This window comes from Dryobates pubescens, chromosome 24, assembly GCF_014839835.1.
Source record: "Dryobates pubescens isolate bDryPub1 chromosome 24, bDryPub1.pri, whole genome shotgun sequence".
In the NCBI taxonomy this organism is placed as follows: Eukaryota; Metazoa; Chordata; class Aves; order Piciformes; family Picidae; genus Dryobates; species Dryobates pubescens.
In genome coordinates, this window is record NC_071635.1 from 2,668,971 (window position 1) to 2,695,696 (window position 26,726).

The 26,726-nt window shown below is 55.2% G+C and overlaps 2 protein-coding genes across 3 annotated transcripts in view; one reads left to right on the plus strand and one right to left on the minus strand.

Moving 5' to 3' along the window:
* The window catches only part of MOB1B (MOB kinase activator 1B), a 34,403-nt gene extending 17,167 nt beyond the window's left edge, over positions 1 to 17,236 (minus strand). Inside the window, exon 1 of one of the 2 annotated variants that reach the window (XM_054172694.1) lies at positions 17,116 to 17,236. Coding sequence is in view for 1 of the 2 variants with exons in the window: in XM_054172693.1 (XP_054028668.1) it covers positions 11,308 to 11,321 (14 nt within the window). In the remaining variant the exon portion in view is untranslated. Of the gene's footprint in view, positions 1 to 11,307; positions 11,454 to 17,115 lie in introns of those variants that run through there. The other variant, XM_054172693.1, reaches the window with a different exon arrangement.
* Positions 17,237 to 18,082: 846 nt separating this feature from the next.
* Positions 18,083 to 24,774, plus strand: GRSF1 (G-rich RNA sequence binding factor 1). The gene is made up of 9 exons (XM_054172664.1): positions 18,083 to 18,283; positions 18,718 to 18,862; positions 20,645 to 20,800; positions 21,626 to 21,766; positions 23,020 to 23,149; positions 23,386 to 23,519; positions 23,635 to 23,759; positions 24,148 to 24,283; positions 24,666 to 24,774. Exons 1-9 carry the CDS (start codon positions 18,089 to 18,091, stop codon positions 24,725 to 24,727), a joined length of 1,224 nt encoding a protein of 407 aa, XP_054028639.1. The 5' UTR covers positions 18,083 to 18,088; the 3' UTR covers positions 24,728 to 24,774.
* Positions 24,775 to 26,726: the final 1,952 nt, after the last annotated feature.

Consider the following 26,726-nt stretch of genomic DNA (forward strand, 5'->3'; position numbering starts at 1 on the left):
ACACGCCATGCCCAACCCACAGAGGTGCTAGGGGGACACAGGCTGTGTTCTAGCTCAGCCAGGCAGCCACCTACACTTCCCTCCTCCCCACCTCTGTGGGCTCAGAAGGTGCCTGTAAAGAAGGGGAAGGTGTCCAGAGAAGGGCAACCAAGCTGGGGAGGGGTCTGGAGCACAGCCCTGGGAGGAGAGGCTGAGGGAGCTGGGGTTGCTTAGCCTGCAGAAGAGGAGGCTCAGGGGAGACCTTCTTGCTCTCTCCAACTCCCTGAAGGGAGGTTGGAGCCAGGTGGGGGTTGGTCTCTTCTCCCAGGCACCCAGCACCAGAACAAGAGGACACAGTCTCAAGCTGTGCCAGGGGAGGTTCAGGCTGGAGGTTAGGAAGAAGTTCTTCCCAGCAAGAGATACTGGCCATTGGAATGTGCTGCCCAGGGAGGTGGTGGAGGTGTTTAAGAGGAGACTGGATGGGGTGCTTGGTGCCATGGTTTGGTTGATCAGATGATGTTGGGTGAGAGGTTGGACTGGATGATCTCTGAGGTCTTTTCCAAGCTGGTAAATTCCATTCTATTCTGTTCTAAGGTCATGCTTCAGCACTCATGCCTACTACAACCCCAACCATGGGAATGGTGTTCCTGCTGTTCACCCACGTGGATGCAGCCCTTCTCCCAGGTAATCACAGCTCTCCAAGGAGGTGTCCAGGGAGCCCTCCTGCAAGCAGGAAATCCTCATGGGTTTGCTGTGCTCACACCCAAACCAAATCCTCTCATTTCATTCACAACAGCTCCATTTCAAACACTTTCATCTCCTGGGAAAGGCTCAGAATACCCAGAAGAAGTCACAGTTGTCCTCCCTGGACAGCACCAGGGCCCTGCCTGAGCACTCACAAACACAACTCAAGTAATCTGCAGCAGCAGAAGTGACTCAGCCCCTCAAGTGTCCTCTGCTGGGCCAGGCAAGGGGAGGGACAGGCCAAGAGCACTCCTCAGAGGGAAACTTAGATGGAAACAGAGTCACAGGATCATGGTTTGGGTTGGAAGGGACCTTCAAGATCAGCCAGTTGCAAACCACCCCCTGCCACGGGCAGGGACACCTCCCACCAGCACAGGTTGCTCAAGGCCTCATCCAGCCTGGCCTTGAACACCTCCAGGGAGAGGGCATCCACAGCCTCCCTGTGCCAGTGTCTCCCCACCCTCACTGGCAACAACTTCTTCCTAATCTCCAGTCTCAATCTCTCCTCCTCAAGCTTCAATCCATTCCTTCTTATCCTATCACTCCAAGCCCTTGTCCAAAGTCCCTCCCCAGCTCTCCTGGAGCCCTTTCAGGTACTGGAAGGCTGCTCTAAGGTCTCCCTGGAGCCTTCTCTTCTCCAGGCTGAACAATCCCACCTGCCTCAGCCTGTCCCCAGAGGGGAAGTTCTGCAGCTCCCTGATCATCTTCATGGCCTTCTCTGGGCCCTCTCCAGCAGCTCCAGGACTCTCTTATGCAGGGGGCTCCAGAATTGCAGTGCTCCGGGTGAGGTCTCAGCAGAGCAGAAGGGCAGAATCACTTCTCTCAACCTGCTGACCACACTTCTGACACAGCCCAGGATGCCACTGCAACACCTGGCAACAATAGATTCCTACATGCTCCATACCCATTGACCTGCAGAAAGACCCAACCCTGGGGGACCTGCAGCCCCAGTCAGCTCAGATGGCCTCCCTCTGCTTTGTCACAAGAGACAGACCCAAGAGCACAGGCAGGAGGAAGAACATTTGAGGAGTTTGTTTTCAGGAGAAATTCTTAAAAGGAGGCACTTGGATTCTTCCAAGAAACTGTTAGGTTCTGAAGGGAAACCATTGCAGGGAGGGAAGCTGCCTGGTAACACATGTGGGAGTGAGGATGACACAGCACATGCTCTGCAGAGGCATGGGGACATGAAAAGCAGCTTCAGACAGCTCAAACGTCAGCAGAACACAGGGGAATGCAGCAGGGAGCTTTTCTCCTTTTTAAGAGGGAAGCAAGGACACTGAAACCCTGGCCTGGCAGAGTGAACACCAGCAAGAGAGGGAAAGAAACTGGCCACAGAGCATGAGCAAACACAGGTCACCAGGAACCGCCACGAGAAAGCACCACAAAATCCTGGGACGGCGCGGGGCTTGGAGGGGACCTCTGGAGATTAAGTCCAACCTCCCTGCCAGAGCAGGGCACCCAGGAACACAGCCAGCTGGGGCTTGAAAGGCTCCAGAGAAGGAGACTCCACAGCCTGCCCCAGCAGCCTCACACCAGGGAAGTTTTCCCTCCTGCTGAGGTGGAGCTTCCTGGGTTCCAGTTGGTGTCCGCTGCCCCTTGTCCTGTCACAGGACACCACTGCAAAGAGCCTGGCCCCTTCTTTTTGATGCCCACCCTGCAGAGATTAATGCAATGAAGCTGGAGGTGGGGAGATTCAGGCTGGACACGAGGAGGAAGTTCTTCCCCATGAGAGTGGTGAAGCCCTGGAATGGGTTGTCCAGGGAGGTGTTTAAGCCCAGGCTGGACGAGGCTGTGGCCAGGCTGATCTGGTGTGAGGTGTCCCTGCCCATGGCAGGGGGGTTGGAACTGGATGATCCTTGTGGTCCCTTCCAACCCTGACTGATGCTATGATTTACAGCCATGGTAAGGTCTCCTCATTAATCCCCTTATGGATGCAACTGAACAAGTTATGAAAGAAACAGAACCCCCTGAGATGTGGAAAGCTCCAAATGGGGATCGTTTCCCTCAGTAACACAGCTGGCTGTGTTCAAAGAAAAGAAACTGGGAACAACAATGAAGAAAGAGTTCCTGAAGCCAGCATTAGGGCTTGGACTAGGTGACCTTTGGAGCTCCCTTCCAACCCAAACCATCCTATGATTTAAGCAGGATGAAGGAGTTGAAGATCAGCAAGCAAGTGAAAATACCCTGAGGTAGCCAGCAGAGCTCCAGCCCTGCACACTGCCAGTCCCACAGAGCATCAGCCAGCTTGTGGGACAGGAAGAAAGGGGGCAGGGGGCTGACAAAGAACTCAGGCAGGTATTTGCCCACCTATGATCTCTTTACTGCAGTACCCTCTCAGTCTGGTCAAACAAGGACAGAAGTGTGCCACGGAAAAGCTCTATGCTCCTTTCCCTAGCAAAGTGTTCTTCCTGCTGCAGAGGCTTCCTTACACCCAGCTAAAAAATCTCTTTGTGTCTTTGCATTCCTGATGCCCTCTGCATCACCCAGCTTCACCTGCTGGGAGGAGTCACACCCTTTAAATCCATTTGAGCAAGGAGGAAGCAGAGCTCTTCAGAAAGTGATCCACGAGCTGCTGAGGATGATGAATTGCAGCAATAAAAAGCTTGGCTCTGGCATCAAATTAGATCCTTACTTATACACCAAATATAGTGCTTGGAGAACATGCCTCAAGAGCATGGATGGGTTCCCAAAATGCTGATCAGTGCTTTGGAAAACCAATGCTCTCTGAATGACTAAAGCAAACCCAGTCAGACAACCTAAGGAATCACAGCAGGGCAGCTGAGCACAAAAAAGGGCTCCAGGGTCCGAGAGCTTGCAGGCCCTTGAAACACAGTAAAAACAACAACCTGGGCCTGTGGTTAGGAAAAAGGCAAAGCTAAAGGTGGAACTTCAACTAGATTTTGAAGGGGAGGAAGTCACTTGGGCACTTCAGGAGAGGCTGCCTCTTCTTGCAGCCCCCCAAACAAAGCAGGTTGGTGATATCAACACGGCAAACGAGAAACCCCGGGCAGCTTCCCAAGAGAAAAGCCCCAAGCAGGTCTCTAAGATTCCACTTAGCCTTCAATGAATAGCTACAAGGGGTCTGAACTCAGGAAATAACCATCAGCAGAGGCAAGAAATAACACCCAGAACAACAGGAAGAACTGGCCAGGAGGCAGCAGGGAATAACCTAACAGCTTTCCAAAAATACACTGCATTATCTCACCACCAAGCCTTGCCTGCACAGCCCCCAGATCCCAGCCAGTGCTCTACATCCCAGCTCTACCCTCAGCCAAACTTGCTTCCAGCAGGTGAAGCCTCGTCAGGAAAATCCACCTGAGGGGGAGCCACAGCTCCTACACACACAGGGCAGCAGATCTTTCCAGTCATCTAAGCTTGTGCCAGCGGAGGCCACAGCTCAGTGGAGCTGCTCTGTGGTGAATCTAAACTAGAGACGACTCTTCTTCTCCACTCACTGCAGCAGCAATCCCACAATGCTGCCATGATTTGGATCGGAGGGGACCTGAAAGCTCAGCCAGTTCCAACCCAACACAGGCAGGGACACCTCCCACCAGCACAGCTTGCTCAAGGCCTCATCCAACCTGGCCTTGAACACCTCCAGAGAGGAGGCAGCCACAGCCTCCCTGGGCAACCTGTGCCAGTGTCTCCCCACCCTTGCTGGCTAGACTTTCTTCCTCCCCTCCAGCCTCATTCTCCCCTCAAAGCCATTGTCCCTTGTCCTGTCACTGTAAGCCCTTGCAAAAAGCTCCCCCTCAGCTCTCCTGTAACCTCCCTTCAGGTATTGGAAGGAATTTCAAGGAGAGCTGTCAGCCCCAGGAGGTAATAGCAGGACATCAGAGACGCTGCTTTCCTGTGGAATTTACACTCCAGCATCAGAACAAGCAGCATTTGCTTAGCCCAGAGCACGACAGGCAGAAGGCACAGCAATGCTGTCCTGATCCCTGGATGCTGAACACTCAGCAAGCCCCTAGAACAATGACTCCATTCAAGCAAAGCCCAGGCTGAGCTGCTGAAGTCGGGAGAAGCAAAACCAACACAAAGTGTCAGCTGGCAAAACCAAACCTTGGTTGGTTCACTGAGGTCAGCACGGGGAAGCCTCCCAGTCATTATCTGGGTTGAAATGATTTCTGTGTCAAAACCAAACCCAACCCCCCAAAAAAACCAGATGTCCCAATCTTGAGCAAGAGAAGGAGTTCAGCAGAGCTCACTTAAGCTCACTTCTTCTCTTTGTCATAAAGAAAGGACTTAAGACTTGTGATAAAGACAATAAACCCAGGCATTAGGAGGCCTCAAGCTGCAGGATGTTCTTCACCAAGGAAGGGATCCTGATTTCCTCTTATTTCTAGGAGATAAGCAATGGCCTCTGGAGGTGAACTACCAAATTTCAAGGTGAAGTGCAACAACAGAATCACCAAGGCTGGAAGAGACCTCAGAGATCATCAAGTCCAACCTGTCACCACAGACCCCATGACTAAACCATGGCACCAAGGGCCACATCCAATCCCCTCCTGAACACCTCCAGGGATGGGGACTCCACCACCTCCCTGGGCAGCACATCCCAATGCCTAACAACTCTCTCAGTGAAGAACTTCCTCCTCACCTCCAGCCTAAACTTCCCAGCTTGAGACCAAAAAGACCCAAGCAACCCAAGCATGTGGAAGAGAAGCAAACTCCAACTACAACTCAGCTGAAATATGGCTAGGATCACAGGAGGTATGCAAGAACAACAAAAGGAATGGATTCCTGCCAAGGAACAGCTGGGAACTGGAGAAGGAGGAGAAGAGGGGGAGCAAGATAGAGGTGTCCTCAAAACAAAGCAGAAGGAAAGCTGGGATGAGAAGAGAGGAGAAGGTCAAAGCTGGATTTCAAGAGGGATGCATGAAGACAGAACAAAGGAAGAAAGACCATTCCCATTTGCAAGCTGGAACACAGTCACTGAAGTAAGTCCACAGATTCACAGAATGGCTTGGGCTGGAAGGGACCTGAAAGCTCATCCAGCTCCAATCCCTGCCATGAGCAGGGACACCTCCCACCAGCCCAGGGTGCTCAAGGCCTCATCCAGCCTGGCCTTGAACACCTCCAGGGAGGGGGCAACAGGTCAGAAACACTCTTTAAAGCCCGTGAGGAGCAATGAAGCTTTAGTCAGAGCTGAGAAGGGAGCATTTGCACGTGGAACCCCCAGCACTCCCCAAAGCAAAGAGCAGCCAGGGCACTGCAGCCTGATCAGAAGTGGCTCAGTTTAGGACTGCTGAAAGCATCCCACAGCACATCCTGTGGTTTGGGTTGGTTTGTGGGTCAAAGGCTTATTGACAGCTTTGGCAGCAGCATCGTTCCTCCTGCTTACAAGGGAAGATGTAAAGTGGCTGTTTAAGAGTGGCAGCTATTAACTTCTCAAAGGAAAACAGCAACTTCATTCTGCCAGCCCTGGCCATTAAGCATCACCACACTGCAGCTCTTAAGTCACCCTCAGTGGACAAATGCTTCCCACACTTCATCCTTTTTTCAAACAAGATAACAAAGAAATATCATTTCTCTCTCCAGACACAGGCAGCCTCAGATGCAGCTGTGACCCCTGGCCTGGCCCTGTGGTGGTTGTCTGTTGCCATAAAGAGGTCCTAAATCCGAAGACCTGACAGAAAACCACCGAAGGCTTTTGGCACCCTTTCAAGATTACAAACCCATTCACTTCAGACAAATCCTCCCCTGAAAGTGATCCTTGTTCCACCACTCTTCTGTCTGACAAATGTAAATAGCTAATTGCAGAGGTTCACTTCAGCTGCAAACACAAAGAGAGGAGGACAAACAAGGGAAAACAATCGTGGCATAAAAGCAAACAATTAGGAAGCAATTAAGGCTGGACATCAGAGCCATGTAGTAAACACGAGTTTCACACTGAACAATGCCTTGCTTGCTATGGGGTTGGGTTTTTTTCCACTCCAAACTATTGCTTCTCTACTGAGAAGGAAGCATCTAAGAACAGTGGATACACAGACTGCAACTTGGTTGGAAGGGGCCCTCAGAGAGCATCTTGCACAACCCCCTGCAGGCACCAGGGACACCTCCAACTAGATCAGGCTGCCCAGGGCCACACCAAGTCTGACCTTGAATGTCTGCAGGGATGGGAACCTCAGACACATCTCTGAGCAACCTGATCCAGTATTTCACCTCTCTCACTGAGAACTTCCTCCTGATGTCCATTTAAAAGCACCAATCACTCACTCCAACTCACACATCAACTCATCATCAACTTCACGCCCCCCAAAACAGAGTACTGGCAGCAAAAGGCTTTTTTCCAAGGCAATGCCAGGCTCAAGCACCTGAAGTGGTCCACACAGCTCTGTCATTCCAAGGCAGACTAGTTCTTTCTGGAAGAAAAGCCAGGCAGCAGCACAAGCTCAGCTTTGCAGCCCTCCACCTCCAACCTCACCGCTAAGGCAGCAGCACCCAGGCACCGGGGGCTGCCATTTCTTTCCGTTTCATCGCACACAAACTTGATCAGCTGCTTTCTGAAGGTGCACACCGGTTGGCAGGTTGATGGAGACTCCACCACCTCTCTGGGCAGCCTGCTCCAGGGCTCCAGCACCCTCACATTACAGCAGTTCCTCCTCACGTTCAGATGGAGCTTCTGATGGTTGGTTGTGCCTGTCACCCCTTGTCCTATCACTGGACACCTCTGAACAAAGCCTGGTGCCATCCTCCTGCCACCTACCCTTGAAGTATTGATCAGCACTGATGAGGTCCCCCCTCAGGCTGCTCTTCTCCACGCTAAAAAGCCCCAATCCTCTCAGCCCTTCCTCAGCATCTTTGAACACACAAGCCCCAAACAACAGCCGCTCGCCCTCACCCTTTCCATCAGCGCCTTCTCTTTCAAACCCCATCGGCTGTGCCTACTGACATGAGCCTCCTTTTCAGAGAGCTGCTGCACGGTGGAATATTCTGGGGGCCTTCCCAGGTTCTCCTGGAGTTTGGGGTTTGGCTGAAGCTGTCCTTTTGTTTGGAGGCCTTCTTTTCCAAGCTCCCCACGCCGTTTTGTTTTGACGGCGGGTTTATTTTGTCAAAGACAAGGCCACTTCACAACTTCAACACCAAAACTGGTATTTTTTTTCCTCCTTCTTTAGTGAATTAAATGGTTTCCCTCTAGCTCCTTTTCTTGGCTTTTTTTTTTATGTAAGCTGTGCCAGTGTAGGATACCACAAGCCTCTCACCATCTGGCACGCCTACCAGGACTATCTTTAATTTCTCTCCCTTGGAGATGTTGAGCTGAAGTACCTGCAGCTATGCTGCAATTTCCTCTTCACAGAGAACTTAGCAGGCTGCAGTTTATTTATTTGCTTAAATTTTATTAGCATTTCCCTCAAAGAAAATTGGAGAGGTTCAGAAAGTCTTCTCAGCAAGGAAGAAACAGCTCAGAGAAAGCAGGCAGCGCTGGAAATCACAACCGCTGTCAAAACGGGAGTCGTGCTCATTCAGTGCCTCGTCTCACAAGACAGTCTCTTTATAATGTCACCCAGAATGAGAGAAAACAATGGTTTCCCTTGATATTTCTTCTTTTTCACCCCCACCCCTCCCTCCCTGTAGCTTTATATGTCACTGGCCCTAGCAACAGCAAAGAATAGCAATGGATTTGTCAGCAGACGAGGACCGTGCAGCGGGCCCGCGCGGGGGGCCCCAGGCACCCTGTGTTATCCGAGCACAATCGCTCTGTTATCTGACAGCGAGCAAGAGCACGGCTTTGGATCCCCTACTTGAGCGTCCAGCTGGCAAACCACAGCCCAGTTAGCCACCTGGAACCTGCAGGACAGGCTTGCTGCAATCAGAAGCCTTCCTGCTGCATCTTTAGCACCGGGGCAGAAGCCCGAATCGGTTCCTGAAGACGCAACGGTATCGCCGGCAGAGGAAGAGAGCGCAGCGAACCATCCACGCTGCCAGCTGCGGATCAGGGTGGAAAAGGGGGTGGAAAAGCCTTGTGAGAAACGGTGTGAAAAGCGCTGTGATGACATGGGGAGGTCTGCAGCTCGGCACACAAGCTTGCAACACAACATCTGGCAAGAGGTGCCCAACCGCTACCTTCGAGCGGCTCTGTCACACCACCACGACACTCAGGCCGGGCAAAAGGGGGTGCTAACTTTCTGGATGCTTCAAAAAAACCCCACAGCCAACCACTTGGCAGAAGACAGAAAGTCCCCCTGAGGCCTAGCAGGCATATTTTGAATGCATTTCTTTGCAATCCATTTCTAGACTGCAAGGTGAGTAAACTAGGTGCCGTCTGCAGCGCTCTGCCAACAGCAGCTTCGCCAACGTTTCTTGCTTTGCCATGCAACCACCCCACTTTCCATTGCCACGTTTCATCCTGCAGGGCCACTTGAAACAATGGAAGGGGTGTGGAGGGGAAAGGTTTGCTTTCTGAGGTTTCAGAAGGGTCTGGAAAAAAGAAACAAGCATCTCATTATTGCCTGTGACAGAGGGTGGAGGGGCTCACGCTTTTCCGTTACCTCTCAGCCAAATGCCACGGAGAGGGAGGCTCTCTAATTTGCAAACCAGACTCCCAGGACACCGCTGTACTCGAAATCCTCTTCCCCCCCTACTCCTTCTCTATTGCAGCAGCTGAGAATTATGAAGGAGGGAGACAGCTGGGCTTCTCATTAGGAGCAGCCCAGCGCGTCTGAATCCACCGACGGGTCATTTGTACCCACCTCCCATTCGCAGCTTCCACCCTGCAGCTGATAGGTGTCTTTCAAAACCTCTCCTGGGGTGAAGGCAGCACAAACACAACGACAGGCAGGCTGCTCCGGTGCAGCAGAGTTAAAAGGAGGCTGCTTTGGTAGAGCAGAGTTAAAAGCTAAACGCAGTGGAGGAAGGTTCAGAAGGAAGCCAGCGCCGCTGTTATTTGTCTCCATGAGAACACAACTCAGTAGAAGACTCCAGCTCCCAAGGTAAAGCATCTTCTCTACCAGCAGGCTCTGGATACATCTGTTGGTTATCAATATAAGCCTTTAACAACTGTCAAGGTGTTATGGCAAAGGGCCCACTAACTGCTCGCACGGAACTCTGAGCGTGCAGCAACGCTCAGCGGGGTCTTGCTGGAGCTCGGCTCTGCAAGGGTGCCTCCAGCAGCTGCTTGGATTTCCCTTCTTTCCCTAGAGCGCATCTTCACCTTAATTAATAGGTCACTGAACCGGTTTATGTTAATCACCAGAAGTACCTCGTCTTTGTTCCCAAGGGGAGGGACCAAAGTTCATTCAGTTGCCGTCTACGAAGCAAAAAACTGCGAAATGTGAGGGTTTTGCACACACTTAAATTGCCACCGGCTCCTCGGGGAGCTTTTTTATGCCGCAGTAAACAATCGCCTCTCATTAGCCCGGCACAGCCCTGCCAGCGCTGTCCCCTCAGCTCTGCACAACCGTGACACCCAATCAATCACAGAACCTTAGGGGCTGGAAGGGACCTCAGCAGATCACCCAGGCCAAACCCCCTGCAAAGGCAGAGTCACCTAAAGAAGGTCCCACAGGAACACAGCCAGGTGGGGGTGGAATGTCTCCAGAGACGGAGACTCCACCACCTCATTGGGCAGCCTGCTCCAGGGCTCCAGCACCCTCACATTACAGAAGTTCCTCCTCCTGTTCAGATGGAACTTCTGATGGTCAGGTTTGTGCCTGTCACCGGGCATCACTGAACAAAGCCTGGTCCCCTCCTCCTGACACTCAGCCTTGAAGTACTCATCAGCACGGATGAGCTTCCCCCCTCAGGCTGCTCTTTTCCAGCCTCGAAAGCCCAATTCTCTCCGCCTTTCCTCATCACAGACACGTTCCAGTCCCCTCAGCATCTCCGCAGCCCTCAGCCGGGACTTCACTTCTCTCCGCCGGCGCTCACCGAGCTGCGCCAGCGCCATCCCCTTCTAACTTAGGTACCGCAGAAAACGCTACGGGCAGCAACTTCTGCCCACACCGTCCTGCCTAGGAGTGAAAAAAGCCACCGGTAAAGCAGAAGGGGGACTCCAGCCGATACGCGTTTTTTCCCTGAAGGCAACTGTCGCCTCCCCAGCGACACCCCCTCCGCTCTGGGCTTCCAGCACAGCGCGCACCGGGAAAGTCTGCCCCCCAGTCCCGATCCAAAGCCTCGCCTGGATTTATCCGCTTTTCAAATTCGCATCCTCCCCTGCTCCAGACGCCCGGGCCGATAAGGAGAGGTCGACAGGCAGCTGCCGCCCTCCAAACGCCCTGCCGGCGCGGGAGGCGGCGGCCGGCCCCGAGCAGCTCCCGCGGCTGGGGGTGGGGGGAAGCGGCAGTTGCGGCCGTTAGCACGGCCGGGGTCCCCCGGGGCGCCGGGGCACAAAGGCAGAGAGCGGACACGGCGCTGCTCCGCGGCCGGACGGAGCGGAGAGGTGCGGAAAGAGGGGAGCCGTGCCGGCGGAGAGCGGCCGCCCCGCTCCCCCGGGGCAAGCGGGAAGGGTGGCGGGCGGCGGCCGCGTCCCCTCGGCGGGCTGCCCTGCCCGACGGGGCGGGACGGGGCAGAGGGGGAGGAAGGGGCGCAGGGGTAACCTCCCGCCTCCCCGCACGCCGCCGCGACCCCTCGGCGGCTACTCACAACAAGAAGCTCATGGCGATGGCGGCGGAGCGGGACCGGCGGCTGCCTGGGCTCGGCGCTGCTCGGCTCGGCTCGGCGCGGCTCGGCTCCCAATGGCAGCGGCGGCGCAGGGCGGGCGGTGCGGGGAGAGCGCCGCGGGGCGGGGACAGGGCCTACGGCCCGCCGCCTGCCGCCGACATCGCTCCCGGCAGCCGGTGGCGTCCTGTCCCCAGGCGCAGCGCCCCCCCTCCCCTTAAAGAGCCCCTGGCCCGGCACACCGCTCCCCTCACACACCCTCGTTTCCCCCTCGCGTGTCTCCCTGTCCCCCCTCAAAGCCCTCCCGGGTCCTTTCCCCTCGGGCTTCCCTCGCAAGCAGCCTTCCCTGTCCCTCCCGACGGCCGCTTCCATGCCCCAGGAATCGCCCCCCGGGCGCCCTGCTCCGCGCCCTCCGCACTGCCCTCTGCCCCAGGGGCAGCAGGGGGCTGCCTGCAGGCCCTGCCCTCAGCCCCGGGGGACCCCAAGGGGACAGGGCGCAGGGTTCAGCCTCTCTCCTCAGGTAAACCTCTGCACCACGCCAGGCCTCAGTATTTCTGGGCACTGATATCGCATAGAACTGTCAGGGTTGGAAGGGGCCTCAAGGCTCAGCCAGCTCCAAGCCCCCTGCCATGGCCAGGGACACCTCACACTGCAGCAGGTTGCTCACAGCCACCTCCAGCCTGGCTGCAAACACCTCCAGGCAGGAGGCTTCCACCACCTCCCTGGGCAGCCTGTGCCAGGCTCTCACCACCCTCACAGGGAATAACTTCTTCCTGACATAAACACCTGTGACAGAACTACCTAAAGGTAGTTCTGGCTGTGAAATCCCTGCAGTTGCCTATCGAAAGTCACAGGGAACCATGAAAAGCGCCTGAGTGACAGTGCTGCCTGCTGCTGTTCCTCCCTCCCTTACCCAAACAGCCCCCTGTGGAGCATGCCTGCAGGGCAGAGGTGGAAGGGAGTTCACTTTGCTTTAGCATGTCACATCAGGGACTAAGAACATCCTTGTGTTTCCTAAGTGATGCCACCCAGGCTTCCTTGGGCAGGCTGGCCTCATTCTGCAGGTTCAGGTACCCAACCCACAGAAAACCATCACAGACATAAAAAGCACAGAGAGATTTTTTTACCTGGCATTTCACAGAATGGGTTGGGTTGGGAGGGACCTTCAACATCACTTAGTTCCAACCCCACTGCTGTGGGCAGGGACACCTCCCACAGTCTGCAAACTGCTGAGGTGAAAAAAACAAAACCCAAACAACATCATCCAGATGTTCTTAACCAGCCCTTGGGCGTGCTTAGAAACCTGTGGCAGGCCTGTCCTGAATCACCTCCCTGTGTGAGCACAGTTAAAAGCTGCCTGTCCCCCTGTCTGTGGAAATCCAATGCACAGCAGAGTCATTCCAGCAGGAAATTTCACTGTCACATCTTTGCTGGCAACAAAGATCACACAGTGTGCTCTTCCCCAGGCAAGAGGCCTCTCCTAGAATGCACACACCAAGGCTCTGCTGTGCAGTACGGATGTCCAACAGCCCAGCTGACAGCTGCAGGCTGTGCTTTTGGGGTCTGGGGAGTGTGCTCTGGGAGCCCCTACCTCCTGATCCCGACCCAGGAACAATGCCCTTAATCTAGCGGTTTGCCTCGGTCAGCTTCTATCCTTGCTTCCCCTAAAACATAAGCAACAGCATCCAGAACACTTCAAACCAAAACACATTCACAGCAAACAGGGAGCACATGCTCCACTGCAGAGTTAGCCACATCCAAGGGGCAGAAAATTACAACCCCAGGTTGCAACTTCTTGTGACAGTCTGCCTCTGTTTAGGTCGGCAAGAAGCCAGCTGGGCTTTGGCGAGGGGACAGCACAGGCAGCACAACCCCCAGAGATTGCCTCCTGCCTCAAGGGGATTCTGCCCCTTGCCCTGGTGACCCCACAGCAGTCACAGTGCTGCAGGTAGGCCAGATGAAAACCTGGTGGCTTTCAGATTCATCAGGCAAGCTCAGCAGATGGAGACCCCCTGCAGCCCCTCGCAGCGTTTCCTTCCTGCACGGCGCAGAAGGAGGGGCAGGAACCCTGCCCTGCGTGGCCACCCTGACAGCCACCTGCTTCCCTCACCTCTCTAACTGCTGGCACTGCAGTTCCTCCTTTCCTGGCTCTGTCCTTCACACCAAGTCAGAATGCCAGGTCAGTAAATTAGGATGACTGTAGGCCACTTTGAAAACCAAGCCTCGTAGCGGGCAGCAAAGGTGTCATTAAAAAGCATTTCACGACGTTGGCAACTTTCCTTTTGGCTGCTATTAGCAAAAAAACCCCAAACACAGGCATGAAATGGGTCTCAGGGCACCTTTTAAGGCTGTCAGCTTGAGCTGGCTACGTAAATCAAGCTCTGTCTACACCACTGCTCGTCTCTTTCGGCACACTCACGTCGGGACCACGAATAACCTCCCTCCTCTGCTGCCACCCATACGCTTCCTTCTACCCACCGCCGGCGTTTATTTTAGTGGCAAGTTAAAATTAAGAGTCTGTTCCCGCAGCAGCCAGCAGGAAACACTTGGCCAGGCTGGCTGTGAGGAGAAGTGGTTACGCAACGCGTGCATTTGATGTCTCCCATTCACGTCGGGCTCTTTGGGATGGCCGAGGGTCACACGGAGCGCTGGCTCCGGAGCCTGCCCGATCCGAGGGGCCGGCAGCGTGCTGCAGTCTTACGTAAGAGCCCAAGCCTTGCTCCGGGGAAGGCAGAGTGAGTGCAGCAGCGGCCTCACCGCTGTCACTTTGGCTTAGCCACGACACTGGAGAGCTCAAAGAACGGCTCTGAAAGGGCCCTCCAGCTGACAGAGTGCTTCAGCTCTGAACTTTCCAGCTCTTTTGTTGCGGCAGGGCTGGGTAAAGGCAGAACTCTCCAGCTGTGAGATCGCTCAGAAATGAACAGCAAAAAACTTCTGATGTGTCTTATCAGGGAGACAGCAAATAGGAAACAACAGCTTGCTTGGAGATGTAAATAATACAGTGTGTAAACACCATGCTCTGCAAACACTCTCATAGAGTCAGAGAATGAGGTGGGTTGGAAGGGACCTTCAAGATCATCCAGTTCCAACCCCCTGCCATGGGTAGGGACACCTCCCACCAGCCCAGCTTGCTCAAGGCCTCATCCAGCCTGGCCCTGAACACCTCCAGGGAGGGGACATCCACAGCCTCCCTGGGCAACCTGTGCCAGTGTCTCAGCACCCTCACTGGCAAGAATTTCTTCCTAATCTCCAGTTTCAATCTCCCCTCCTCAAGCTTCAATCCATTCCCTCTCATCCTATCACAACAAGACCTCACATGCTAGATTGAACCAACAGCATCCATCAATTTAACTGGATAGTTGTTTGTGCATTAAGGGATTTGGGTTGTGAGCAAGTGAAGCATCCAAGCAGGAATTAGAATAGAATAGAATAGGAATTAGAATGGAATGGAATGGACTAGAATAGAATGGAATGGAATGGGAAATAGAATAGAATAGAATAGAATAGAATAGAATAGAATAGAATAGAATAGAATAGAATAGAATAGAATAGAATAGAATAGAATAGAATAGAATAGAATTGAATTGACTAGGTTGGAAGAGACCTTTGAAATCATGAAGTCCAACCTATCATCCAACACTATCTAACTAACTAAACCATGGCACCAAGCACCCCATCAAGACTCTTCCTAAGCCAAGTCTCTACTAAACCATGGCACCAAGTGCCACATCCAGTCCCCTCTTGAACACCTCCAGGGATGGTGACTCCACCACCTCCCTGGGCAGCACATCCCAAAGGCCAACCTCTCTTACTATGAAGAACTTCTTCCTAACATCCAGCCTGGTATCAGCTGGAGCCTGGGGTATGTACTTGTAATTATTGCCAACAAAAAATGCCACACAGGAGGAAATTACAGGAACTATGAGGGTATTAGTGGGCCCCAGAGCCCACCCTAATTGTGGAGCTGGGAGAGCACAACTCAGCAGCTCTGTAGAAAGAGCAGTAAATTCAGCCAGGCCTTGGTTGCCTTCAGTGCAAGATCATTTCTCCTAGGATGACTTCTTTTGTTCCCCCCCTGATCATAGGTGCAGAAGCTTTGATCCCTCTCATGGACTCTGAGATTCCTGGGAAACTGAGAAGCCAGATGTCCAACAGAGTGGTGCCCTCTAAAGGTAAGCCACACAGGCTGGCGAGCTGCAGGACAAACAGCAGTGGGACGTTCTACTACACTTGGAAAGCAAAAACAAAACCCCGAGGGGGAAATGGGTGGAAATTGTGTATCTCTCACCAAGACTCTTCCATGCACCCTGCTGGGCTCACAGGAGAGGAATGCACACAGCAATCCCTCGGTCCAGAGGATTCAGGGATCTGCTCACTCACTTAAAGCCACCAGGCTAATCCAGATAAAGATAAGTGGTCAAGATGAATTCCTGCAGTTATTTTTGTCCTCCTGCAAACTTTGCTTGCTTGTTCAAAGAAGGTTTTGAAGAGAAACCTGACATGAGGACTGTGAAAAGCTGGAATGTGAGCCACTCCAGCACCGAGGTCAACATTCCTTTGAAACTCTGGGTAATGTGTGATTTGCCTTGAAAACTGCAGAGAGCTGAGAGCACTGTTGCCAAGGGACTGGGCTGGGATCAAGGTAGCCATCTGTCAGCTGAAAGTTTGTGGCAAGAAATAGTTCATAAAAGCAAAAGATGACAGAAAACAGCTTGTTAGTGCTTTCTAAACAGCGATAAGAAACATCCAAGGCTTCTGAGAACTTCGTGGTTGGCAGGATTGCAAACGGCAAGCTGAAGGGCTTCTGCTGAAAGGCCCAAGGCTGCACTTTGGGTGGCAGCTTGCAACAGCTTGAGACTGCAACTCTCACTTGGCAATCTCACAGCAAGAACTACAGGATCCCTGTCACAGAATCACAGAATGGCTCAGGCTGGAAGGGGCCTCAGAGATCATCTACTCCAACCCTCCCACCACAGGCAGGGACACCTCTCAACCAGACTTGGTCTCCCAAGGCCTCATCCAACCTGACTTAAATGCCTCTAGGGACAGGGTGTCCACAACCATTCTGGGCAACCCATTCCAGACTCTCACCAGCCTCAGATCCAGTCTGACCCTGCTTTCCCTCAGCTTCAAACCATTCCCCCTTGTCCTGTCTCTAGACACCCTTATGAAAAACCCCTCTGCAGCCTTCCTGCAGGATCCCTTCAGGTCACCATCATCCTGACACTGGGGTCCACATGCCAAGCCTGGTTTGAGAACAACCACTCAGACACCTTCCTCAATAGTTTGGATCTGAGCCTCCACACCCCCTTGGCTTCCTCCATTGTCACTTTGGGTCTATTTTTCCCCTTGCTTTTTATCCTCCTGCTCATTTTGTTTCATCCTGAGCAGTCTTCCTCAGGGAAAGGGTAGGCATGACCTACCTTCCCCATGTGTGCACTTAGAAGCTAGTGCTGGCTCTTTCCCCTTACCCCTCTTGGGTGCAGCAGTAAGAGCAGGACTCTTTCTCCAGATCACCTGAGAGGAGTGTTCCTCACAAACAGGTTCAGCCAGCACTGCTGCTAATGTCAGACTGTTCAGCTAGGATGGCAGTGAGGGGGAGAAAATGATCTCCCTGATGAAAAGTCGCCAGGGAAGGGGGTGTATGAGGCTGTGATTAAATCTGAATTACATCTTTACACTGCAAATCTGCCCTGGGGTTCTTTTGTTTGGTTAAAAAAAACCCCAACAAGATATATATATAGGTCAATGGTGACAGTAACTGCAAATGAGCATGGAGCAGCAAGAACTTACCATGAATCCCTGAACTTCCCTGCTCAACTGTGTCAGCTAACAAACATCTGTTCATTTACAACCCGTTTCTGGCAGAGCTCGAAGGTCCCCTGCTCTGCTCGGCAGTCCTGGAGACCACCCCGCCGCGGTCCCCCTCGCTGGCCGAATCGTTGCCCCTCCTCCTGTCACATCTGCAGCTCTCCGAGCTGGGAGACAGCAGCTGTGGCCTGAGCAAACGGGTGAGTAGCATGATAGAGTCCTTTGGGTTAGAGGAGACCTTTGCCATCATCCAGTCCAACCGTTAACCCAGCACTGCCAGGCCACCACTGAACCACGTCCCTCAGCACCGCATCTCCACGGCTTTTCAGTGCCTCCCGGGATGAGGGCTCCACTGCTGCCCTGGGCAGCCTCTTCCAGGGCCTGGCAGCCCTTTGGGGGAAGACACGGCTCCACATGTCCAACCTAAACCTCCCTTGGTGCAGCTTGAGGCCACCTCCTCTTGTCCTGTCACTTGCTTTTTGGGTGATCAATACCAGGCTGCTCAGGGGGCTGCAGAGAGCATTGAGGTCTGCCCTCAGCCTCCTCTTCTCCAGACCAAACAACCCCGGATCCCTCTGCCACTCCTCTCCAGACCCTTCATCAGCTTGGTTGCCCTTCTCTGGACACTCTCCAGCCCTTCAAATGTCCTTCTTGGAGCGCGGGGCCCCGAACTGAACCCAGCATTCGAGGCGCGGCCTCAGCAGCGCGCAGTGCAGGGGCAGGATGCCTGCCGCGCTCCTGCTGGGCACACCGCCGCCGCTGCAGGCCAGGATGCCGGCTGCTGGGCACACCGCGGCTGCTGGGCGCACCGCGGCTGCTCGGCCCGCGGCCGCCCCGCTCGCCGCCGAAGGGCGCCGCGGGCCCCCAGGAAGCGGCTCGGGGCGCGCGGGCGGCGCTTCCCGCCGGCGCCTCCTGGGAAGGGGAGGCGGAGCCGCCGCGCCCCCGCCCCTCGCCCATGGCCGCGGTCGCCGCCGCACGCCGCGGCCTGGCCGCCCTTGTGCTGTGCCGCCGGCCGCCGCCGCCGCCCTGCCCGCGCCCGCCGCCCGCCCGCCGCCTCCCCAGCGCCGCCGCCGCCGCCGCCTCTTCGGCCCTCGGGGCGCCGCCGCGGGCTCCCGCCCCGCTCTGCGCTGCCCTCCGCAGATACAGCCAGGTAGGGGCCCAAGATGGCCGCGCGGTGCTGCGGGGGCGCTGGGACGGGACCCCTGGGACGGGACCCCTGGGACCGGACCCCGGCCGCGCCGAGCCGCGGGGAGCGCGGCCGCAGCCCGCGCCGCAGCCCGGCCGGCCCCCGCCGCCCCTGCGCTGCCGCCGGGGGACGAGTGTGAAGGGGGCGGCGGGCAGGGCCAGCCCCGGGACGGCGGAGCCCCGCGGCCGGCCGTCCCCCAGCAGCGGGAAGGCGGCTGCCGCCCGCGGCATGCGCACCGGCCCTCGCTCCGCCCTGCCCGCTCCCTCGGCGTGCGGCGCCGGGCCCGGTTCCCGTGCGCCTGCCTGCAGAGCGGGACCTCGCTGGGTACCGCGGCGGGAAGCGGCAGGCTGCCGCCTCTTCATTGGGGTTTCTTTCTTGTTGCTCCTTTCTGGTGGCAGGTCACAGATGCGTCGTCCCAGGAAGGTCACCTCCCGGAGCAGGAGCCGCGGGCAGCCAAGGAAGACAGTGACAATGTCTTTCTCGTCAGGGCACAGGGATTCCCCTTCTCCTGCACCGAGGAAGACGTGCTCACCTTTTTTGACGGTATGGGAGTTCACTTTCCTCTGTAGCCGTTCAGTGTGCTGTTACTGTCCCCAGTAATTAACAGTTAACAAAGACCCAAAGAGGCGTTTTTAATGTTGCTGCAAACCCACTCACGATTTGCACATGGGAATCAAACATAGAAACTCATCCCTGTGACATTGTCTGTTTATGTAAGTTTGTCCCTTCTCAGCCCACCTTGCCATAGTAAAGGCATTCCACTTGGAAGTGGCTCCTTTCAAGACCCTTATATGCCTTTAAGGACCATTCTGTTCTTTTAAAGACCGTTATTCAAGCACTGGCACAGGCTGCCCAGGGAGGTGGTGGAGTCCCTATCCCTGGAGGTGTTCAAGTAATGGCACTGGGGCCATGGTGGCGTTGGGTTGAAGGTTCAACTCAGTGATCTTAGAGGTCTTTTCCACCCCAAACAGTTCCATGGGTCTATGGTTGCCTCTCCCCCCAGCTTTCCCCTGATTCAAACAGACTGGAGAGGTTTTTACTTAGTAGTTTAAACTTCAGTGTTGCTTTGTGCTCCTGATTAAAGCCTGTGTAGACCTTGTCTCCATACTTCAGTGTTAGGATTCATCCTTCCAGAGCAGACCAGAGATCAGATCCTGTTGTTATAATGGTTTGGTCATTTAAATTAAATCACTTTGAAGCCCTCGGGGAGAGGAATGTAGAGCAGGCAGATTATAGCCATAGAGAGTGAGCCTGTAGTACTTGCTCTTGCTTTCAGGGAGCTCAGACACAATTAAGTTTAGCAACAACATGAGACTCTGTCAGAGTTGTTTCAGTTGGACAAGGCCTCTAAGATCATAGAATCGTAGAATCAATAAGGTTGGAAAAGACCTCAGAGATCATCAAGTCCAAGCTGTCACCCAACACCTCCTGACAACTAAACCATGGCTCCAAGTGCCACATCCAGTCCCCTCTTGAACACCTCCAGGGATGGGGACTCCACCACCTCCCTGGGCAGCACATTCCCATGGCTAACAACTCTCTCTGGGAAGAACTTTCTCCTCACATCCAGCCTGAACCTCCCCTGGCACAGCTTGAGACTGTGTCCTCTTGTTCTGGTGCTGGTTGCCAACCGCCACCTGGCTACAACCTCCCTTGAGGTAGTTGTAGACAGCAAGAAGGTCTCCCCTGAGCCTCCTCCAGGCTCATCAACCCCAGCTCCCTCAGCCTCTCCTCACAGGGCTGTGCTCCAGACCTCTCCCCAGCCTCGTTGCCCTTCTCTGGACACCTTCAAGTGTCTCAGTGTCCTTCTTAAATCATCCAGTCCAACCAGCAACCACCATGGCCACTAAACCATGCAATCAGGGAATGGTTTGGGTTGGAAGGGACCTCCAAAGCTCTGGTCCAACCCCTTGCACTCAGCAGGGACATCCTCTACTAGATCAGATTGCTCAGAGCCTCGTCCAGCCTCACCTTCAATATCTCCAGGGATGGGGCCTCAACTACCACACCCCCAAGTGCCATGGCCACAGGTTTCTTGAGCACCTCTAGGGATGGGGCCTCCACCAGCTCCCTGTTCCACCCCCTGACCACTGTTGCAGCAAAGGAACTGTCCCTGGTCTCCAGTCAGCCAGCTGTGCAGCTGTGACAGTGACTGGAAACCAAACCAGTTGCTCGCCTGCGCCGAGCGTTGTGCGTTCGGGGTGTGAAGGCAGCATTCTGCCCTGCTGAGGGGGAGCAGCTGGGGGCAGGGTGTTCAGTTGTGCTGTGAGCAGTGGAGCCCCAGGTGTGGTGCAGTGCCTGTGTCCTGTGTTCCTTGGTTTCTAGGCTGTAGAATTCGAAACGGTGAGAACGGGATCCACTTCCTCTTAAACAGGGATGGGAGGCGCAGGGGGGACGCCTTGATCGAGATGGAGTCCAAGGAGGACGTCCAGAGAGCCCTGCAGAAGCACCTCAGGTACATGGGCCCACGCTATGTGAAAGGTGAGTGGCACAGCAGGGCTCCCCTTGGAGCAGCCTCCTCAGGGAGTAAATAAGGATGGGAAGATGAGCCTCAGCTTGACAGGCTGCTGGGCCAGCTCCATACCAGCACCACCGTCTCCTGGGAAGGTTGGACCAGATGAGCCTCAGGAGCTCTTCCAGTCTGGCATTCTGTGAGCTGCTTGAACACTGCAGCAGGCTGGTGGGGTTGGGGCAGATGTGGAGCAGAGCAGGCAACTAAACCAAAGAGCTGTTGGAGCGAGTCCAGAGGAGGCCACAAGGGTGATCCAAGGGCTGTGGGGGCAGGCTGAGGGTGCTGGGCTTGTTCATCCTGCAGAAGACTAGGGGCACCTTAGAGCTGCCTTCCAATAGCTGAAGGGATCCTGCAGGAAGACTGGAAAGGGAATTTTCTCCAGGGTGTTCAGCAGCAGGATGAGGAGGAACAGTTGGAAGCTGAGGGAGAGCAGGGTCAGACTGGACCTTAGGAAGAAGTTCTTCAGTACAAGGGTGGTGAGACACTGGAACAGGCTGCCCAGGGAGGTTGTGGCTGCCCCCTCCCTGGGGGTGTTCAAGGCCAGGTTGGATGAGGCCTTGAGCAGCTGAGTGTAGTTGAGAGGTGTCCCTGCCTGTTGTGGGGGGGTTGGAGCAGATCATCTCTGAGGTCCCTTCCAACCTGAGCCACTCTGGGATGGGCCTTGTGCAGTGAGGCAGGAGCCAAGGAGTATGGGCTGGGGGAAGAAACACAGCAAATCCTGCTTTAGAAGGGTGCCTGCAGAGTGCCAGCTGCAGAGGGCTGTGAGGGAAGGGCTGCTCTGTGCTCCCTTGCAGTCTTTGAGGTCCACGACAGCGACGTGGAGGGCTTGCTGCAGAGCCTGCGCGACGAGTCCCAAGCCATGAACGATGGAGTTGTGCTGCTCAGAGGCCTTCCCTTCAGCTCCACGGAGGAGGACATAGCAGATTTCTTCTCGGGTAACTCAGCCTGGTTTGTGCTCTTCAGCTGTGAGATGTTTGCTTCTCCAAGCTGATGCTTGGAGAGGTGGCTGCTTCCCTGAGCAAGAGGAGCAGCCTTGAACACCTTCCAGCAGCGTAAGGAAGCTGGGAGCAGCTGAAGCTGTCGGAGCCAGCTTTTGGCTGCAAGCTGCTCTGGCACCTTGGAGTTCTGCAGGTTGAACCTAGGGTCAGGACTTGCAGCACTCTTCTTGGGGGACCAAGGGGAAGGGATCTGGATCTTGTCTTTGGGGACCAAGGGGAAGGGACCTGGATCCTGTTGTCTTTGGGCACCAAGGGGAAGGGATCTGGACCCTGTTGTCTTTGGGCACCAAGGGGAAGGGATCTGGACCCTGTTGTCTTTGGGCACCAAGGGGAAGGGATCTGGACCCTGTTGTCTTTGGGCACCAAGGGGAAGGGATCTGGACCCTGTTGTCTTTGGGCACCAAGGGGAAGGGATCTGGACCCTGTTGTCTTTGGGCACCAAGGGGAAGGGATCTGGACCCTGTTGTCTTTGGGCACCAAGGGGAAGGGATCTGGACCCTGTTGTCTTTGGGGACCAAGGGGAAGGGACCTGGACCCTGTTGTCTTTGGGCACCAAGGGGAAGGGATCTGGATCCTGCTATCTGCATTTGGGTTGCTACCAGTTTGTCATTTGGCAAAGTAAACAGAGGGGGAAAATGCCTGAAGGTAGAGCACAGTGAATGCTGAGTGGCTGTTCACAGTTCTCCACTCACATGAACCCCTTAGCAGCAGTTTTGCTGTTAATGACTGGGGGTTGGACTGGCTGATTTCTAGGGGCCCCTTCCAAGCCCTATCATGCTGTGATTCTGTGACTGGCTTGTTCATGCCTGTGGAAGCTGACTGCTCCAGTTCAGCTGAGCAAGTGGTGCCCAGAGATGGGGGGTGGAGGGGGAATCGCCCTAATAAGAGAAGATGTCAAAATGATTTGTGCTCTGGCCCTCCTTCATGTCTAGGAGCTGGATTCTCTTATTTCCATAGTTGCAGCCTCATGCTGGTTGATTCTTGGCAATGAGGCCTCCTGTGAAAATGAAAGCAAACAAAGTGTTAAACAAAGCAGGGAGCTAGGCCAGCAGGAGGAGTTGTTTCAGAGCTGTATAACTGCCCAATTAACTCATCAAACTCCAAAAGAGCAAGGGAAAAGATGTCTCTGAGCTGAGACACAGGTTCCTGACAACTCAAATGCCTTCTTTCTGCTCCCCTCTCCTCTGTAGGTCTAACCATAACTGACGTAGTTTTCATTTACCGGGGAGAAAGGAAAACAGGAGAAGCTTTTGTGCAGTTTGCAGCTCCTGACATGGCAGCGAAAGCCCTGCTCAGGCACAGGGAATATATGGGGAGCAGGTAAGTGCTTCCTGGAGGTCCATCAGGCTAGGAGAACCTGCTGTGAAGCAGCCTGTGTGACCTGCAGCTTGCTTCTGACCACCTGAAACAGCCTGGCCTTGAACACCTCCAGGGAGGAGGCGTCCATAGCCCAGCTTCAGGGTCTTCCCCACCCTCACTGCCAAGAGTTTCTTCCTCACCTCCAGCTGGAGTCTCCCCTCATCATCTCCCACCTCAGCTTCTCCTTTCCCCTGCAGGTACATCGAGGTGTATGTGAGCAGGAAGGACAGCATGCAGAGGCACATGGCCTACGACAGGGAGCGGAGGGAGCCCGAGCCTGCCTTTGAGGAGAGGGGGCTGAGCCACACGGGAGACGCTGAAAGAGGGAGCAGTGAGTCCCTGCTCTGCCTGCTCTTTGGGGCCCCTTCCTCCTGCCCTGGCTAGCTGCAGCTTCCCCTGAGGGAGCTGTTGGTTGTGAGTGCTAATGATGTGTTCTTCCTCCCCAGAGCTGGGCAGGGAAGGAGCAGAGAGCTCCAGGCAGGCTGTGGAATCTGGCAGTGTCTCATCACCGCTGCACTTGGTGCACGTGAGAGGGCTTCCCCCCCAAGCCAGTGCCCAGGCCATCATAAACGTGAGTACCCATCAACAGAACTCACTGCTCCCTACCAGCACAAGCCCTTGGCTAATGGTGACAGCTGAGATGACCTCGGGTTTGCCATTTAGCTCAGTGGCTTCCAGCTGAAGGTGTTTGGAACTCAGAGCTTGCTGAGGGTCCCAGGCTCCTGGGGGTGTCCATGGCCTGTGGCACAGCAGCCATCTGCTCACCTCCATAAATAAGAATCATGGAATTGGTTTGGCTGAAAAGACCTCTGAGGTCATTGAGGCCATAGAAGGCAGGGGGTGGAAGGGACCTCTGGAGATCATTGAGTCCAAACCCCAGTGTTTTGCTACCCCCTGCCTGGACAGGCTCTCCTGTGGTCTCTTTCTCACCCAACTCTCTTATTTCCCTCCTTTTGCAGTTCTTTGCCCCTCTGAAGCCCACCAGGATCATGGTGGAATACAACTCCCATGGAGAAGCCACAGGAGAAGCAGAAGTGCATTTTGAGAGCCATGAGGATGCAGCTGCAGCCATGGCTAAGGAGGGGTCCCAGCTAGGTAAGCAGAGAGGAGGGAGGTCTCATAATCAGGGAGGCTGTGGATGCTGCCTCTCTGGAGCTGTTCAAGGCCAGGTTGGATGAGGCCCTGAGCAAGCTGGGCTGGTGGGAGGTGTCCCTGCCCATGGCAGGGGGTTGGAACTGGCTGATCTTTAAGGTCCCTTCCAACCCAACCCATTCTATGAATCTAAACTCTGAACCTCAGCTCCTGGGTGGCTGGGGCCAGCTTGTCAAGCTGCTGCTGCCACCCTGTGCCAAAGTGGTACCTGGGATGGAGGCTTCCAGTTCAGCTCATGTGGCCTGAGTTTTGTGTCAGTGACCAAAGGAGGTGACCCCCTCAGCAGTCACTGACCACAGGCCCCCTCTCTGTCCTTGCTCCCCAGAGTGCAGTGCTGTGGAGCTGTTCCTGAACCAACATCCAAAGGCAAAGGGAAGCTGCCAGTGACAGGAGCCCAGCTCAGTTTGGTGAGTGCAGCTTTCTCTGCTCCAGCTTCAGCAGCACCTGCCTCAGGCTTGCTGCTTCTGACACTAGATTCCAGCCAGCTTAAAGACTGACTGGGAGTGGCTGAAGGGGCTCTTACCTGGGTCTTCTGGCCTGCAAATCCAGCTCCCATGGGCTGGAAGTCCTGTGGTAGAGGGGCAGCAGCTTGCCTTGGCACAGCTGGAGTGTGCAGGAGAGCTTCAGTTTCCTTCTCCCTTTAGAACTCTGCCTGCTGTGATGGGGTTGGGTGCCCTGGTGTAGGCCTTGAGCACCCTGGGCTGGTGGGAGGTGTCCCTGCCCAGGGCAGGGGCTTGGAACTGGCTGATCTTTAAGGTGTCTTCCAACCCAACCCAACCCATTCCATCAGTCCATGAATGCTTTCCCCAGGGTGGGGGGTGGGTCTGCTGGCTGGGCACAGGGCTGTGTTGCTGACACCTCCAGGGGCTGGAGCTGGACAGAGGGATGTTGTGCAGGTGGTTCTTGCTGTGGTCACCCCTGTACCCTCTGCAGAGGCATGTCTGGTGCTCAGCCTGTGCTGAGTGCCACCAGGCTGTCATGTTTCCAGTGTGACCTTTAAGGAAGCTCTTGGCCAGCTTGTTCTTCCAGGAACTCCCTTCTAAAAGTGCTGCCTGGGATCCTGCCCACCCCCACCGCCCCACAGCTGCAGCCCTGGGTGTGAGCCAGGCCAGGGCTAAGCTCTTGGGGCAGGTCCAAAACATGCACCCAGCTGCAGCCTCCATCCCCTGCAGCCTCCTTGGTGCAGGAACAACAAAACTGAACCCCCAGCCCCCACGCCCTGTGTGTGCAGGGCAGCCCCCCCACCAGAGTCCTACCTGTTGGCTCAGGTCTTGTAGTCCTGCACGTGCTGCTGTTGGGGCAGCACTTTGGAGGGCAGCAGAGGGGCCTGAGGAGGAGGGAAGCAGAGAGCTGCAGCCAGGTGGTGATTTCAGGTCAGAGCAGGTGAGCCCTGGGGGTCCCTTCCATGCTGGCAGTCTGAGGTTTGTGTCTCTTCCTTCCAGGCCAGGCGAAGACATTCCGTGGGGCCGGCGCACGGCTGCCCCCGCGCAGGCTGCAGGAGCAGCTGCACGCTGGGCTTGCACTGGGAGAGCCTCCAATAAATGCTGGTGACTTACCCTCTACAGCAGCCTCTTGCAGAGCTGGAGGGGCAGCAGATGTGGTGGGATGGAGCTGCTCTGGCCTGCAGGAGCGTGGTGGTGCACAGAGCATTGAGCACACCGCTGCTGGCGGGTAGCAGCACGGAGCGGCCTCAGCGCCTCACCCAGGCCTCAGCAGGCTCTCTGCATGGCAAAGTCTTGGGACACTGAGGTGCTGGAGCGTGCCCAGAGAAGGGCAGCAGAGCTGGGGAAGGGTCTGGAGAACAGGGCTGGGGAGGAGCAGCTGAGGGCTGTGGGGGTGTTCAGTCTGTACAAGAGGAGGCTGAGGGGAGACCTCACTGCTCTCTGCAACTCCCTGAAAGGAGGCTGGAGCCAGGTGAGTGTTGGTCTCTTCTCCCTGGGCTCAGGTGATAGGAGAGGAAACAGCCTGAAATTGTGCCAGGGGAGGGTTAGGTTGGAGAGGAAGAAAAATGTCTTTGCTGCAAGAGTGGTCAGGAATTGGAGTGCGCTGCCCAGGGAGGTGGTGGAGTCCCCATGGCTGGAGGGGTTCAAGAAACCTGTGGCCATGGCTCTTGGGGCCAGGCTGGTGTTGGGCTGAAGGTTGGACTTGATGATCATTGAGGGCTTCTCCAACACGAACACTTCTCTGCTCCTATAACCAAACCCTCCTCCCACACTGCTCCCTCTGCACCTGCCCACCACCCTGTTAGCAGCTGGAAGTGCTTTTGGTGCACACAGCTGATGGGATGGGATGGAATGACCACTTGAGACAGCAAAGACAGATGACCAAGTTTTTATTGTTGTGTGCAACAAAGTGAACATAGGGAATCTGCTTCCCCCCAGTCCCC